The 17,437-nt window shown below is 37.5% G+C and overlaps 1 protein-coding gene across 2 annotated transcripts in view; it reads left to right on the top strand.

Annotated features, from left to right (window-relative positions):
• The window catches only part of galnt9 (polypeptide N-acetylgalactosaminyltransferase 9), a 70,004-nt gene that overhangs the window by 1,198 nt on the left and 51,369 nt on the right, over positions 1–17,437 (top strand). For both annotated transcript variants that reach the window (XM_043238166.1, XM_043238165.1), the window contains exon 2: positions 9,480–9,660. In XM_043238166.1, coding sequence (XP_043094101.1) covers positions 9,480–9,660 — 181 coding nt within the window. The remainder of the gene's footprint in view (positions 1–9,479; positions 9,661–17,437) is intronic.

The raw sequence follows: 17,437 nt of genomic DNA, 5'->3' as shown, positions 1-17,437 counted from the left end.
GGGTTTTTCGAACTTGAGGGTGTTGTTCTGGAAGTTGTCACGTTGTGAAAACGAAGCATGCATCCTCACGTGTTTTAATTCTTTGAGTCAAATTAATGTGCAATTCTGCATGCCTGTTTGAATCCTCGTGAACTTTTAGACACGATTGAATAAGTCGAAGAGATTCAACTTAAACTTAAATATATACTGCAAATGTTGCACATTTCCCACGGTGTTTGGTTGGAAAGAAAACGCTGTATTTACAGATACGCATGCTCACATAAAATGTTTACGTCCTGTCATTCAACAAACGTCAGTTTTCGACTAATTCGCTCACGCTTTCGGCTGCCATTACACGTAGTCCCAAAGATTTCACCTCGAGATCAGTGCAGAAAAGAACCAGCAGCTTCTATCCGGGCCTGTAAAAGGTAATTGTCCTGCTGCGATCTTGCTTCCCATGCGCTCGTCCTTGCTTTAACCACGCTTGCGCGTTCTTTTCATAGAATATCGTGGCTATACTTTACTATACCGTAGAACATTTTCATCTGGGAAACACGTGAAGGTCACGTGACGTGCTGTCTTTCCTTTAAACGTCTGTTGAAAGACCCCGTTTGCTTTTCTTAGTGCATCTGTTTGATCTGATTGTTATTCCGTAAGACCAGCACCATTTGTGTATGAAGGGGGTCACTCTGTCAGTTTGAATTATCCTTCTTGCATTTGGAAGAAAGCCAAGAGGCACTGCTTCACAAAAAAAGCCCTCTAATGTGCCCTACTGATTGAGAGGGCTTTCATTCTGCACAAGTGCCACCACATATTTCCCCCGGAGGCTTTTCCACTCGGTAGAAATCATCAGTCTGTCACAAATCTTCTCGATGTCGGGGCTGTTATACATTTTATTCCGACACATATTTATCCGATGTGCATAAAACTCGCTGATTGCGTGCGACACCGAGACCGGAATCGGATTTTCCTTTGAGGTTTTCACGTTTCTGTTGCCGGTTTTGCTTCCAACGGTGATTTGAGGTAATTGTCCATTTTTCAGATGTTTATTGTCCCGAGAACGAGGCCCAGAGGATTACGCTGAGGTCTGATTGCGTTTCCAGGACGCAGCGAGTTTTACAAGAAAGCGGTAATCGTTCGGCTGTCGATGGTGTCGTCGTCCCTGGAAAGATCCTGGCAAATATACTGTTAATGTTTGCGTGACCGTTACTGTGATGAGTAATTTCCCAGAGAAAATGTAAAACTTAATCGCACGCGGTGATTACGGTTGGGGATGGACAGATGTGTCATCAGTTCCCAGCCTCAACGTTCATTAAACGGGAATCGTAGCACGATCACAAACCGGGGTTTCGATGGTGGGCCTGGAAAAACTGCAGCCTGTGATCGTCATGCATTATGTATACGCAAGCATATGTGTGACCGAGCGAATGGACAATATTCGAAGAGTCAGTGATCTTTAACACATTGTTTTAAGTAAATAGCAGGCATTTTATTTATTCAATTAAAAGCTCATTCCACCCTGGTTTGAATAGGCTGTGTATAAACAACATTTAAAAGTCTTTTCCCAGTCATTTAGAATTGATATTTTTCTCTTAGTAGCAAAAATATAGTTATATAGTCTCTCGTTTACTGTGGATTTTCAGATTAGTTCACGGCCAGGTTGTATACGCAACGAGTTTGAGCATAGTTGAAAACTGGTTGAAAATGATGCCTCAGGCCATCCATAATGTAGATGAGTTTTTTTCCTAATTGCAACAGGTTTTAATAAATTTAGCATTATATCACTTGCTCACCAGTGGATCCTCTTACGTAAATGGGTGCCGTCAGAATGAGAATCGCAACAGATGATGAAAACATCGCAATAATCCACACATTATTGGTTTATCGTGATGTTTTCTTCAGCCGTTTGGACCCGTTCGCTGCAGAGGAGCACATTTCAGAAAGATCCAGTCAAGAAACAATCTCGTCTACATCTTGGACGGCCAGAGGGTTAGTATGTTTTCAGCAAATGTCCATTTTTGGGTGAACTATTAAGTTGTATTGTGACATTCTTCAAGGCAATTGTCAGTTCTTCTTCAGGATCGCATCACCCAGCTGAATCTGAATAGCTGTAAAGCCGAAACGTGAGAGGGAAGTTTAAAATGTCGCTATAAAACCCGAATAGTTTGGCAATCACTTCAATAATGCATAAAAATCGACTGCTTTGAGTAACAGGAGTCAAATGAATTTCCAGTGTGCAAAAGTAGCATAGATTAAGGTAATCAGTGCTAGTAGTGTAATGACATTTACCATTTGGACAAACAAAAAGTGCATTTAACAGCGAAAAGCGAAATGTAAAGAGCCATTCAGTGACAGACAGTGGGTCATCTCTGAAATGCTGGATTGTTGTGAAAAGCCCCTTTATCTAAATGCTATTAAAAATGCAGAGCTATGAGAATGTGCAATTAGCTCCCTGATTAGGCAGCAGATCTACCGTGAGCATTACCGCTAAACTGTGCTTAATTTCTACAGCTGTAGTTGGGGTTTATTTCCGCAAACACAGATGCAGTAGACCGAACAGATTCTTACCTTGGAAGCGACGTGAACAGAGAAGTCTGCATTACCAGTCAAAACTTTGAGTTAGGATACAATTAAAAAATTTAAAACAGTAATATTGCAAAACGTGGCAAAGCTGAATTTTCAGCAACATCACTCCAGTCTACATCTTTCTTCAGAAACCATTGTAAAATGCCGATTTGGTGTCCAAGAAAAATTTCATTTTAATATTCAATATCGAAAACAGCTGCGCTGCCTAATTTTGTGGATCTGTTTAATCAATTTTTTTAGAACAGCTTTTATTTGACAATATAATTTTTTATGTATTTACGGAAATATTAATGTGACAATGCAATACTGCTTTTTAACTTCTGCTCAATTTAATGCATCCCCGAAATTGTTTTTGTTTTCAAAAAATGTTATGGTTTTAATATTATGTTAAATATTATGTAATAAATTGAATACAATTACATCACAAACACACTGTTTGCTAAATTACATAACTGACTTTTAAAAAAAGTTTGTGAAATAAGTTCAAAACCCCATTTTTTTCAAACCTGTATTGCTTTCACAAATTAAAATTATTATTATTATTATTATTTTTTCGTGAACATCAGCCGGGCCCGATATCGTTTGTAACGTGTCTACTTTCGTTTTCTTCAGAAACCAATAAATGGCGCGAGGTGAGTAAATAATGAAAGGAATTGCGTTGTTGTGTAACTTTAAAATGAAAAAAAGCTTTATTTGCAAACATGTAAATGAAGTGAAAAAAAAAAAGACACCGCATGAGTTTGCCTCCCAGCGCTTGGCGCTTAGATGAAGCTTGAAAGTAGTGTTCAAAGACAAGTTTAGGCAGTATATATTTGGCTTATCACAGCACGCAGGAACCCCCTGCAGAGTGGAGGCTGTGTAGGTGTCCCGTTTGCCATACATCTATAAAAAGTACAACCGCCCCGACATTGTTCTGATACAGTGCTGCTACTATAGATAATGGCATTTCTCTGGTTCCAGTTATCCAGTGGAAGACATGAAATTCAGTAATTGCGATATCAATAATGGCTCCCAAATCAACGCATAGTAAAAATGTTACTATGTAATGCTTTTTATATATAATTTTTATGACCCACATGTTCCAACTCGGATACTTTGCTTGCTTCATGTACTTCGGTTATAAATCTTGCATCCGAGCAGGTATCTCACTACCATCAATGCTTTATGGCCCAGCGCATTTTAGCATCTAATGCCTTCACGGAGGATTCTAAGGGGACTAAGGGATCCTGCCGTTCGGTCCCCTTAACCGCATTTTCCTCATGAATATTGATGCTGCACTAGCATCGGTTTTGACGTGCGTTTTTATATTCATTCGGCCCCTAAATCACCTCGGAAAACAGTATCTCTTATCCCGCGATTCATAGCGGGTCAGCAAGAACATTTATTTTCTTTTCAAATCTCGTTACATAATTTAGAGCATTTCTGAGTGAAGTGCGGCGGGCCCCCGAATGCTGTCAGAGCACTTTGCGAGAAAATAAACATGACTCGCGGGGTCACGGATGGATCGGGAACGGATAGCCGAAAGACTATCACGAACACAGAGCGGATTAAAGCGTATCGGTCCAGGCAGCGGCTGAAGGGGTCGTGAACTGCGTCGGTTGCATAGACGTTTTTATAGTGTTTTGTTCGTACATGTTGTATGATAATTAAATGGATATGGCTGTATGTGAATACGTAAATATGGTTTTTTATAGACCTGATACTGTGCGATTGCTAGTTGAGGGTTCCAAGCCATCTTATATTTCCAGACGCAAATTAAAAATAACATGGCTTGAAAAATATAATGTGTTCTTATAAATGAATACATGGGGAAAAAATCCCTCCGTTCCAGCACATGCTCTCTGTCCCATGCGGTGCATATTCCTAATAATAGCTATTGCAGCAATTTAGCAAACATCAATTTAGGACATGCTTTTCTGAGGCGATAAATAACGGCAGTTCTCAAAACACGTTATTCGATTCATTTGAATGTCATTCGATTCCTTTGAACGCTCTCCTCCCGTACATCTTACAAATGCATATTTGATGAGGCCAGGCGCGAAAAACATTTTAACACCGAAAGCGCATGCTGTTGGTAAAACTGGCCCTTAAAGTTGAACTTAAACGGCAAAGTCTTGCGAGCTGTAAAACAGTAACCTCTAAGTTCCTCTGGGCTTGGGTCTGTAGCCTGGCTTTCAGGACTGTAATAGGTTTTCAGTGAAGCATCCGTGCTACTGAACTTCTTAAGTACGCATCCACGGCATGCGCTTCTAAAAGAAAGTGAGCTATCTGAATTCAAGCTATCTGTCAAGACAATCAAAGCTTTTGCAAAAAGTAGCTAACAGGATGTGTTCATAAGCCGCTTCTCAAAGACGGACTGCAGTGCAGCCTGTTAAAATAATGAGTCTGGAAAGGCCAGTCCATTACTGTAAAATAGAGATTGTCACAGAGAGAGAGAGAGAGAGTTACTCTGTCCCTCTAATCAGAGATCATGAATTTTAGACGCACACAAAAAAAATTTAATTCTGAGACCAATCCGTAAACGCCCGCTTTCTTTACTTTTTCACTTCGTTAATAGATAGTTTTTGTTGACTGCATGAAGCAGAAAGGACGTTTCCAGTGCTGATGTATTTCTGGGTCTTTTTTTGATGCATGAATTATTAAATTACAGGAAAAAGAACTGTTGTTCAAAACGGTCATAACGATGATTTCCGTGTTCTTTCGTTTTCTTAAAATGAGGTGTTTTCACCACAAGCAAAATGTCAAAGAAATAAGAAAGTCATGCAGAGTCATGTGAAAGGTTATGATTAAAGGTGATTTGGATGAATGTTGAGGCTCTCTTAGGATTTAGTTTACTAGTTCATCTTAAGTAGACATACATTTGTATAGATTTCTAAGGGCAAACCAAATTAGTTTTTTACTCCATTTTTCCATATAGTAAGGCTTTGAAATTTATATATGTCCCAAATTAATTTATTTTAAAGTTTAACCTTAAAAATATTTCATTATTATATCATGGGATCTTGTATAAATCTCCAAGTGGATACTTTGAATTCTGCTACTTCATTAAACAGCGTTACTTAATAGTTGTTGTTTTTTTTAGTGACCTGCATTTCATAAATTAATGTATTTATGTCAGTCTTCATGTACAGCGGAAAATACCGAACACTTCTAATGGTTTAGAGGCAGCTGCTGATTAGTTTATCTTATTACTGAGGATTTGTAAACTAGAAGCTTCCAAATCACCAGTCTCTATCACGCTCTTTTCATTTGGAGTCTGAAATAATGGCGAGAGAGCTGTAGATTCTTTTTTAAGGGAAGAAAACGGAGTAATTGCTCGTCCACAAACAGAGCCTGTTTCCTTTGGTCTTTGTAACTTAATTTCCTCAGCTCACTGTAATCACTGCTGTCTCTTTACAGCCTTCAAAGCGTGTTATTATCGGCGTGCACATGCATGCGCACGCACATTTACGTAGACGGAGATTAAGTAGCGACATTGAGCTGAACAGCGGGGTTAAAAAAAAATCTCTTTTAGCCATATTTATTAGCTGCCACTAAAATAATCAGAGGAAGGCAGTTAACTAGTTAGTTTAGAGCTTGAAAATCCCTAAATTTAGTTTTAAGCTATTTTTTGAAGAAGAAGAACATTTAAATGATCTAAATAACCATTTTCTTCTATAAAGAACCTTTTGTGCACGGAATGATTCGATGGATGCTAAAGGTTCTCCAGTAAAGTCTTCTTAAGATTGTAGAGGCTTTTATTATATTACTAGCGATGCTTAAACCAGCCATCTTAATTGGTTTGAGGTGGTTTAGATGGTCTCCCAGCCTGGATCAATTGGTGTTCAAATGGATGGAGTTTAGGGTTAGGGTTAGGCTTAGGAGGAGTTTTCAGATGGAGTTTAAGCTGTGTTCACAAGGTGTCATAATTAACAACTTTTGGGAGTTATTACGCATCTATGTGGCAAGGCATTCACATAGACATTGAACTTGTAATTACAGCTTACAGACGACTTAGACCAAGTGACCTTTGAACCACCTGACTGTCGCAGATTAATTTATGTGCCACCTAGGCTTTGATGGCACCATAGAAACCCAGTATTCTGAGTCTGAGGACTTGGACAGCTCCATCTAGAACATCACATGTTATCTCCAAATGACGGTAATTATGGCATGGCGTGAACCCCGGTTAAACCCACCTGAACCAGAGTTTAGCTCCAGCTCTAATGCAGTTTGTAGCTGGGGCTTAATTTCATAGTCTGCATCCTCCGGAGGTCACATCATACTCATATGATACTCGTGTACGTCATCGAGAATGCCTCATTTCAGAAAAATAATGTAAAATCTGCCGTCGTTTCATTTGAGGCATAAATTACTGTCATTTAGTGTTCATTTTGTTAACAAATACCATGATTAAAAATGTATGTTGATGAGCTTTTTTTTTCCTGACTTCGCATGACTACTCTAAACAAGACATCGGCGAGACGAAAATAAGGTCAACGAACTATTAACACGCAGTATTCGTAACGGTAAAAGACGAGGCTAAAATATCTAAAAAAAAATAAAATCTTTTTTTTCAGGAGAACTGAGGAGACTAAATACTATTGTTGACTGCTGTCCTCTACCGTGCCAGAATTTTTTTTTTATTGTGCATGTGCGGTTGCCAGATATCAATAGTTCAAATCCTCAAATCAGAGCTAGAATTCAAATGCGCACATGCAAAAAATTAAGAATGAAGAATTTCACTGTTGTAATGTTTTTTTTAAGTACGCAGAGAGAGTGTATAAGTCTTTGATATTGATTAAAATATGCAATATCCAACGGACACAGCCTACGGAGAATGAATGTACATACTCGGTTTAGAAAACCCAGCCACGTTGGTTTTCAGCTGGTTTAGTTGGTGGGCCAGAACCTGACTAAACCGTCTTAGGTCGTGTTTTTTGTTACATCATGAGATTATCGGCCAAAATGGTACTTGATAACTTTTCTGCGTGTTCATGATGATGATATGATGTCGCTCCTCAGCGTTCTGTGATGCATTAGCAGAACGCTGCATTAAGTCAGTGCGATATGCAGTTTCTCTCCGCCGCAGACAGCTGGCTCTTAGGGATTAGTGTCAAAATGCCAGGCCACTGTGTAATAGAATTCTCTCAAAACAGCCAACAGAGGCAGCCTTCGAGACAATGGCAATAACAATGACAGAGACAGAGACACAAACCCTACCGAGAGGCATTACCGTTTCAGCTCCGGCTTGCGAGAAAACCTCACGATCCAAGAACTCAGCCTCCAAGACGAGTCAACACTCTGGGAGGTCACGACTGCCAGCAGGAGAGGTGCAGCTCTGGGACGCTTTATGCAGATCGGCTGGGACCGAGCCATTCGTGATGCAAGTCTGCTTTATGGGGTTGAGGGTGGAATAGGCTTTAATGCTACACCAACTGCTGTTTGTGGAACCGAGCATGGTTTGGATTCCAAGACACAGTTTCTACATTTGGTTGCCAAGTGACTGAACTATATAAGCAGACCTTCTCGAAAACGCTAATTCTGTAGAGATTCGTATATATATTCCAAAAGTGTTTGTGAAAGGATAACCTCGTGATCCATGAGGCTCTTTGCCTGTTGGACTGGATGTGGTCTTCAAAGTCATGAGAGCAATAAATGAAATATAATTTCCCATTAAAAACTAAATTAGAAACTATTATTACTATATTTAACTGGTTTTGAATGTGTATACACACACACACACAAATAGTACTAAACATATATAGTATTTTTTTGCTATTTTAGTTGTAATATATATTCCGAAAATTAAATAAAAAATAAAATAAAATAAAATGTATTTATTAATTTAATTTAATTTAATTAAATTAATTTAATTTAATTTAATTTTATTTTATTTTATTTTATTTTATTTTGGGTAGTTCTAAACTTAATTTACTGTATGCATTCATGCACTGTACGCACCGTCTTTAAGAATACATTTATTGCTTATTAAATATGACAACAACGCAGCAACATTAACACAGAATATACGGTCTTACACTGTACATGCTTTTCTTGGCATCTTCAAACATACCGCATTGGAAATATTCTTAAATATTTTTTTAGCGCAGGTTGATGTTAGCTTATAAAAAAAGCAAGTCAAATATAGTCAACGACAGGGTGTTTCTGTCTTTTAATGCAGAACCATCCTTGAAGATAAACACTTTTGCAATTCAAGGCTTTCAAATGAACATCCTTGGATCATGCGCTTTTTTTCGAAATTTTAGAAACGTGATAGAAATTTGATGTAGCCATTAATAATGCAGTGAAACACATCATTTTGCTCTTTTAAATGTCAAAATGAAACGGCATCTTTAATAAGTCTGTTACGCTCGTTTCATCTCTTTTAAAGAGCACGGCTTTCAAATAACACGTCAATTATTCCGACCAAAAACCTCAGCCGTCCACGAATACCGAACAGATAGACTAACGACTGTAATTACGAACACCCATATGGTTCTCTCTATTGGATATAGTGGATTTATTCGTTTTTTCGTCATATTCTTTGCGCGTGAAGCCGCACAGCATTTGTCGAAACGACCTCCGCATCAGTCCCATTCTAATTAGCACGGAGCCAGAGAGCCAGAGACGTTTTAGGTGTATTTCCAAAGGGAAAGAAGTCTTGCTCTGTACTGACAACCCTTTAAACGCAGTTCATTGCTTTCCACCTTTCCCCCCCGGGAGGTCTGTATGAAAGAGGTGACAAAAGGCGAAGGTGGTGTCTTGGTGTCCAACATCCAATTATCGCTCTGTACTCTTGTTCGGCGGTTGCGATTTGCGTGTCACCGGTGGGTTCTGCTTCAGTAATGAACCCAGTTTCGCTTCACCGTTCTTATGGGATGTCCTGACCTTTGTCGTGTTAAATCTGTTTTTCCCCCCACGTTGCCTGGCAGGTCTAGCCAAGCCCATGGGTCTGGTGGAGGGTCCTGGAGGTCTGGGACAGGGCGGTGCGGCGGCCACGCTGGGAGAAGACAGCCGAGAGAGCGAGGGAAGGTACGAGGAGTACGGCTACAACGCCCAGCTGAGTGACCGCATCTCCCTGGACAGGAACATTCCGGACTACAGACCCAAAAAGTGAGTATGCTGCAGTGCCTTTAAACACAGAACATGCCCTTGGAGGTTGAGATAAGAATAGACGTTGAGCCGCAGTGTGCAAAGGCATGTGTTCTAGTCTCTCTCACACTCCTTTGTGGGGAAAAAAAACTGAGATTTAATGCACTTTAATTTGCCAGTCTTATTTTTCTCTATTATATTATATTATATTATATTATATTATATTATATTATATTATATTTTTTATTACATTGTCATATTATATTATTGCATTTATATATATAGAATTTTATATTTTATATATGTTATATATTTTTATATATGTTATATATATATATATATATATATATAATATAATATATAATAAATAATATATTATAATTTAATTTATATTAAAATTGTTTTGTTTTAATACGTTATAATAATTTTATTAAGCTGTAATTTTAATATATTTTAATATCATTATATAAGTATTATTTCAGCTTTAATTTATTCTTAAAGTTTGATGTTTTAGTTTTTTTTTCATATTATAGTATATTATATTATATTATCATTTAATTTTTTTTACATTTTAGTCATTTTTTTAATTAATCCAATAGCATAAAGGTTGTATATATATATATATAATTAATCATAATGCAATTAATCATATATTTTATTATGTGTTTATATGTTATATTATTTTATTAGCTGTATTATTATTTATTTTAATATTTTATATAATTTTGATTTCACTTTCAGAATTCTTAAAGTTTTTTGTTTTAGTATCTAAATTTATTATTTTATGCTATCAAAAAATTTTTTGTCATTTTACCATTTTTTAAAAATCCAAAAACAGAAACGTTGTACTTACATAATATAATTAATCAGTGTGCAATTAATCATGATAGTTATTATGTGTTTATATGGGATATTATTTAATTCTATTATTATCTCCAATTTTTAACATGATTCATGAGATACGTTGTTTTTGCTAGATGTATCTAAATTTATATATATATATATATTTATATAAATATATATACCATAAATATATATATATAATAATGTAAATCACGACATGATATTTAATTATTATCTATAGAATATATATTCATGAGATACTCTGTTGTTTTATATATATATATATATTCGACAAGCTGCGACCTTATTTTCTACTTTGATTTGTCCTGCCGTAAATGTCGTGGCCCTTTAAAACCAACTACACCGCAGGGTTGATTTTCAGATGGCGTTATACAAAGGAAAGAGGTTTATAAATAGCCCAGTGGCTGAATCACTTCCCACATTTTAGCATTACAACGCCCTTCAGGGGAGAATCACGTTAATAGAGTCAATAGCTAGCAGCGAAAAAGCATTGTGTTAGACAAAGAAAATATTACTGCGTGGAATAGCATCCTTGCCCACTAGGATAGTGTTAATGGTAGGAATGTTAATAATGCAGAAACGGTGCAGGGATGTTTTATACGGGCGAAAACGACCTTAGAAACAGCACTGGAATATTAATGGTCATTCATGGGAAGTTATATATTTAGAACGTGACCCAAAGCACAGATCCGGTGATCGAGACGAGATAAGCGTACCCGGCATTTCTTTTAAACTCAGCGTGGCTTGTCGCGGTTAATGGCGGTCGGCTGGCCCCAAAAAAATACAGTTAATGTATGAAAATTTGGAAACAGCCCGGAAAAACCTTGCTTTTTTCACACCGACCGGTCTAATTTTAGCCAGTTGTAGATGACGGAGGTCGTCTGGCTGTTGTTGTTCTGAAGCCGAGTGTAAATCACGAATCATTGTGTTTCTTTTGTCTTGGCAAGAATGCTTCCGCTCGCATCCCGATAAACACAATCATTCACGCTCCCGCACACAAACATGTGTTATCTAAGATATCTCCGTGCGACTCGCGCCATCCCAGGCATCGCAGGCTGAGCCTCACGCCGCACGAAGGTCCTGTCGTACGCCTCGTGTTATGAGAATGAAAAAAAAAAAACTGTAATGATTTCTTTTACACGTAGGCTAGAATCGAGGTAAATCATTTATAGGCTCCTCGTTCGGGAAGAAACATGAAAAATTGAAAAGAACATGCCTGCTTGCGTTCCTCGCCGTCGTAGTTTTGCTTTTAACACTGTGTAATGTGTTTGCCTCTTCTCTCGTACGGTGCAAAAATGCATATTTACGCTATCGATCGAAATTTGGTAGGATTTTGTTTTTGTTGGTGCCAAAAAAAAGGAAAAAAAATAAATCTTTCATTTGTTATGTTGTATGGTACTATTACTTTCAAATTCAATATTTATTTATTTTTAAAATGTCATTTATTTCTGTGTTCTGCAAAGCTTAGTTTTGGGATGCAATCATTCCCGACATTCCTTTAGAAATTATTCTAATATTTTTAAAAATATAATTTATTGCTGCGACGCCAAAGCTGACTTTTTAGCAGAGATGCTGGATATGTTTTGTGCAAACCTTTGGTTGGTTTCTGGATTTTTTGATGCAAGTTTGCGGATTTTTAAAAATCATTCGTAACATTATAAATGTTTTTACTGTCAATTTTGATTTCAAAAAAATATTTTATATTCCAAATAATTTTAATGGAGGCAACAATGTCTAACATGAAATTATTTTTGACTTACTTTTGACCCTTTAAATTGGGTCAAAAGTAAAAAAAAAGTGTGTTTCCATGAAAATATTCAGCACCAATAACTATTGTCAATGTTGATAATATGAATGAGAATACTAGAATGATTTATGACACTAAAGACTTTAAAACTAAAAATTCAGCTTTGCCATCAGAGGAATTAATTATGTTTTAAAATATAATTACATTTAAATTGAAATTCACAATAACATAACACTTCAGAATATATATATATATATATATATATATATATATATGTGTGTGTGTGTGTGTGTGTGTATGAAATCTTACTAATATGAAAGTTATAATTAAACTTCAGAGTTCAGAGTACTAATTGTCCACAATGCACGTTTTTTTAATATCAAGCCTAAAATGTTTTTAACGTCGCCGTTGATGAGGAGCGTGTGATCTTTGTATAAAATCAGTCTTTAAATAAAAGATATTTAAAGTGTACCTAAAGTATACTTGCAGTGGTTCCACTTTAGCGCAATTGAGTACACATCAGTACACACTTAAAGCAGTTATACCTCCACACAACCCAAGTGCATTTAATGCAAAGTTTAGTACGCTAAAAGTACAATTGCACGGTATTTTTACGAACCACGTACTTATGTAAATTTGTAGCGTACTTCTGGCAGTTTAGTTAATGTATCTTTGGTAAAAGCTTAAGACTTAAGACTTTACCACCTCTGAATGGTAGCGTCGTTTAGGTGGTTGCTGGGTGGCTTCGGTCCGTGGTGATGTTTGTGCCTCGGAGCCCGGGGTCCGTAGAGGACACAGTCACTTACACCGAGCCGGCGTCTGGCGCTGATGCCCTGCGAACAGTTGTTGATGTGTTTCTTGGCTAATTGAGGAGTCATTCTCCAAAGGTCTTTGATGTCCAGAAGGGGGACTGCATTGATGGCCGTTTCTCTTTAATGCATGTTTAATTGCAGATCTCCGGGATACCTGCTTCTTCAGTCGCTCCGGTCGAAGGCCTAATTGATGTGCTTTCTCAAACAAAAGGCAGCATATTTTAATGCAGCCGCAAGAAAAAGCGGCCTCTTTAAAAAGGTCACGCTGACCTTAGCTCAAAGTACTCGACGCAAATTAATTTACCACCAAGCGAAGAAAACAAATCGATATAACTACATCAAGGAGCCATTTTATTATCGACTCGGGAAAGGACGATGGAGGAAACTGTATGCAAAGCGGACGAAACGAATTGGCATCAGGAAAGTGTTTACGTTACGAGGCGGCGTGCAAAAGAATAGATGGGTTGCTTTTTCGCGAGCCGTTATTTAGTGGGAATGGGATCAAAAGGGTGTTGAGATCTATCAACGCTCCTTGAGATGTTTTCGATGCGGCGACGAGCCAAGTTATGATTTTTTTGGTGTTGTAGACCGGTACCAGAACGCAGAGGCGGTGTTAGAGGTTAACGCCAAGTCTTACAGAGAGAAACGATTGGCGGAGAGAGAGATGGGAATACGTCTTAATCTAAGTGTCTGTTTCTGTCATGCTTTGTTCCAGGTCAAATTATGATAACTGGACAGCCAGCTTTGGCTCTATTTCACACGGATGAGTCCATCTCTCATCCTGCTGCAGCATGCCCCCGTCCAGCCGAGCAAATTCAGACTTGAGCAATGGCCTAGATTGCAGGTAGTAACTAGAGCAATGAAAGTGTAAAATTACTTCTGGTCGTGAAGCTAAATGAATAGCTGGCACGCGCCGGCATCTCTGACATTTCGAATGCTCGCGCAGATCCTTTTGATAAATCAGCTGCAAATGAATATGAATATTGCATTAATAGTTGTTAGAGGACATAAAGTGATCATTTTGTATCGTGGCGGAAATGATTTAATGAAAAAAAAAATACTCTGGTCTGGACTAGATTTATTGAATCAAAAATGCAGTGGGATTGAATGAATGCATTCTGCGTTTATATAGTGCTTTATTATGTGCTACTGTACGCCCAAAGCGCTTTCAATCACATGAAGTGGTCTCTCGGATTGTGAAATGTTATTACGGTAAAAGAAATGATATCTGAATTTATTCGATGTAATTAATTCCTGCGATGGGAAAGCAGCCATCGCTCCAGTTTTCATGCAGTAATCCTTCAGAAACCATTCCAGTTTATGTAGTGTACGTTTAAAATAGTGTAATTAATAATATATGCATGTAGCGTTAATTTTAATGCGTAGCGTAAATAAACTCTATTGTTCATTTATTGGACGATAAATGCATTTGAGATGCTACAAATATGGTTTCATATTTAAGTGCTTAATGCAAAAATACTGGTGTACTTAAAGTCTGCTAGATTGGAACAATTAGTTTTGTGCTTAATGCGCTTTAATTGTGGAAGCAGTGCAGCTAAAGTGTATCTGAATGCGAATATACTTTAGTTACTTTAAATGTCTTGCATACTGAAATATCGTACATGAAACAAATCGATTTTAAATACATCACCTTTTTACTATTGTAAAGCTTATTGGGTGAAATTATCTGTATGAATATTTATAAAGACATTCAGAAAAGATTTGAAAAGCGCCTTGTTTTTCAGCGCTGACGTGGCGTTGCATTGTTGTCTTGGCTGTTTCACCTGAACGCAGCGGCGCTTTTCGCTCCTCTGATAACGCGTAGAATGATTTACTCGGATTTATTTTTATGTATTCATGCGCATTTCGTGGAAAAAATACCGCTGGTGACATCAGTTTCGTATTCACCGTGCTTTGCATGAGCGGTTGAGGAGGAAAAAAAAATAAGGGATTGGAAAAACAGCAACCTGCTGGGAAGCAAAGAAAAAATGCTTTAATGGCCTGATCAATCAAACCGTCCTTATGCTGCTATGGCTGCAGAACCGCGCGGTATTAGAGCGCCGTTATAAATAGCTTTGAATGATATTTGCACAGCTGTCACTGTTGAAACTATCATAATATTTTGTTTTTATGCACTGGATGTTAGCCATAGCTGTACGCTTGCTTTAGCACAGTCTAACCGATATAAGCAGTATTCCATAAATAAGCTCGCTTTCATTTTTTTCCCCCCTCCGTGGTCTATTGCTCACGATTTAGTCCTAGAATTGGTGAATTGGGTATATTTAGGCTTTTCTTTAGTTCGGATGAAAGCGCCTGCTTAATGAGCAAATGCTGTTTAAGGTGAAGGATAACCAGCGCTGTTTATATCAGCTTCGGTTTATTAAAGTGATTAGATTTCGTTTCGCGTAGCTCTCATGGTTTGCATGCACTTTTCAAGTCAAGTCAAGTCAAGTCAAGTGGCTCTTATTGTCATTTCAACTACATATAGCTGTGCAGTACATAGTGAAATGAGACAACGTTTCTCCAGGACCTGGTGCTACATGGAGTCACACTTACAACACAATACAAAAGAACTCACATATTGAGCTAAGACGGTGCAAAGTGTGCAGACTAGTGCAAACAGCAAGGGAGTAGAGTGCAAACCCAGTGTGCAAACTAGTGCAAAGACAAAATTGGTGCAATTTTGGGATTCGAGAAGGTTTTTAACACCTACCGTGAATTGTGTTTTGGTAGCGTTGCGCCATTTCGGACTGACTGTCCTCCACCTGCAGTTAACTAAAACACTAAACATCGCCGTTATGACTCACAAAGACTACAGTATGCGGCTCTTTCACACATGTGAGCCCGTACCGTGCTGAGATTTCATACAGGGAAAGCTCTTGCTCCAGATTGGGCGACTGAGCCATTAAATATTATTGACTGGCAGCGATGGGAACATGAACATTATCCATGTCTGAAAACGAACTTGAAAAATGACACGTATATTGTCTGTATATTTTTATATATAATAATATAATTCATTTTTATGCCCTCATTTGTGATGCAAGCCCGTAAATCCACTCTTGCATAAACTAGCTGGCATTTTATGTAAGAATGCTTTTTTTTTTACATCGATTTACGCTGAGCTCATTTTGCTGATTGAGGTCCTTAGATGATACCCAGCTATAGAGGGTCGTTTATAGCTGATGTAAACAATGTTAGCCTAATAGGCATCGTGCTAACTTCTCCATTAGACTGCTTCCCATCCCTTCAAGCGTATCCCAGCTCTCCAAATCTCCGTCCTTCAAAGACAATGCAGCAAAGCCCCGCGTGTAGCATGACTGACAGGCAGAGGCACGGCTCTAGGATTTCTGATGGGCTATAACACATCACGGTCAGATCCTTTTTGCTGTTTACAGAGCCTTGGGCTAAAACAGAGACTTGTGTGATTTCTCAGGACACCTGCAGTATTTCAGTGATGTCTATCAGATGGGGATTTTATGCTTGTTATTCCAAAAAAAAAAAGGAATTACCACATTTCAGGATTCGACATAAACCTCCGGTGTTTGCGTTAGCGTGATAGTATTATTGTTTTAGACTAGGCGCAATTACCCGCTCTCCTCGAATCGTTACAGAAAATAATTTATGGAGATTATAATGAAGGAAATGTCCGTGCATAAATTGCCACAGTCATTATTTTAGTGGACCATTAGTCATCTGTGATCAGTAATTGTTGTTTTTTGCGGTATGAATGAAAAAAGGTCCTCATTATTGGGTAAGACTGAATGCTGTTCATATACAGATAGTTCTGCTAATAAATAAATACAATAAACGATGGTTACGTCATTTAATATAAACGTATATATTTTGCATATTTGCAAGTTTTGCATTGTTTATTTTTTATCATGTTATCTGTATCTATTATATTCAAGATGTAAATAATTTTTTTTTTGCATTATTTTTAATTTAATTTTAAATTAGTTTAGCAAATTAGGAAACTGCTTAGGATTAGGGATGTTGAATACGGCCAATTTAAAAAAAAAAGGCATTAATGTGTTTAGTTAGTACTAATAAACGGCTAATATTCTATTAATATGCATGCTACCTTTTTTTAAAGACATCTTTTTTGCTTTTTTGCTTTGTAACAGGACTGCAGCACCCCTCGGCATATTCTTTATAATGAAATTAATATATTTATTATAACCAGTAAACCTTGTGTAAGGAATTGAACCGCAGTGTGCTCTTACTAAAGCGTTTCAGTTTCACCTTGTTTTCATCCTCAAATTGGGATTAGCTTGTTTTTTTTCCTTCTTGGATCCTGATTGAAGCACTTTCTGGGTCTGAATTTAATAGGAGACTGAGAAAAAATATCCATAAAATGGCAAAAATGTCCTTA

The sequence above is a fragment of the Puntigrus tetrazona genome, chromosome 5 (genome assembly GCF_018831695.1).
Source record: "Puntigrus tetrazona isolate hp1 chromosome 5, ASM1883169v1, whole genome shotgun sequence".
NCBI lineage: Eukaryota > Metazoa > Chordata > Actinopteri > Cypriniformes > Cyprinidae > Puntigrus > Puntigrus tetrazona.
This window is presented reverse-complemented; position numbering and strand designations above follow the sequence as displayed.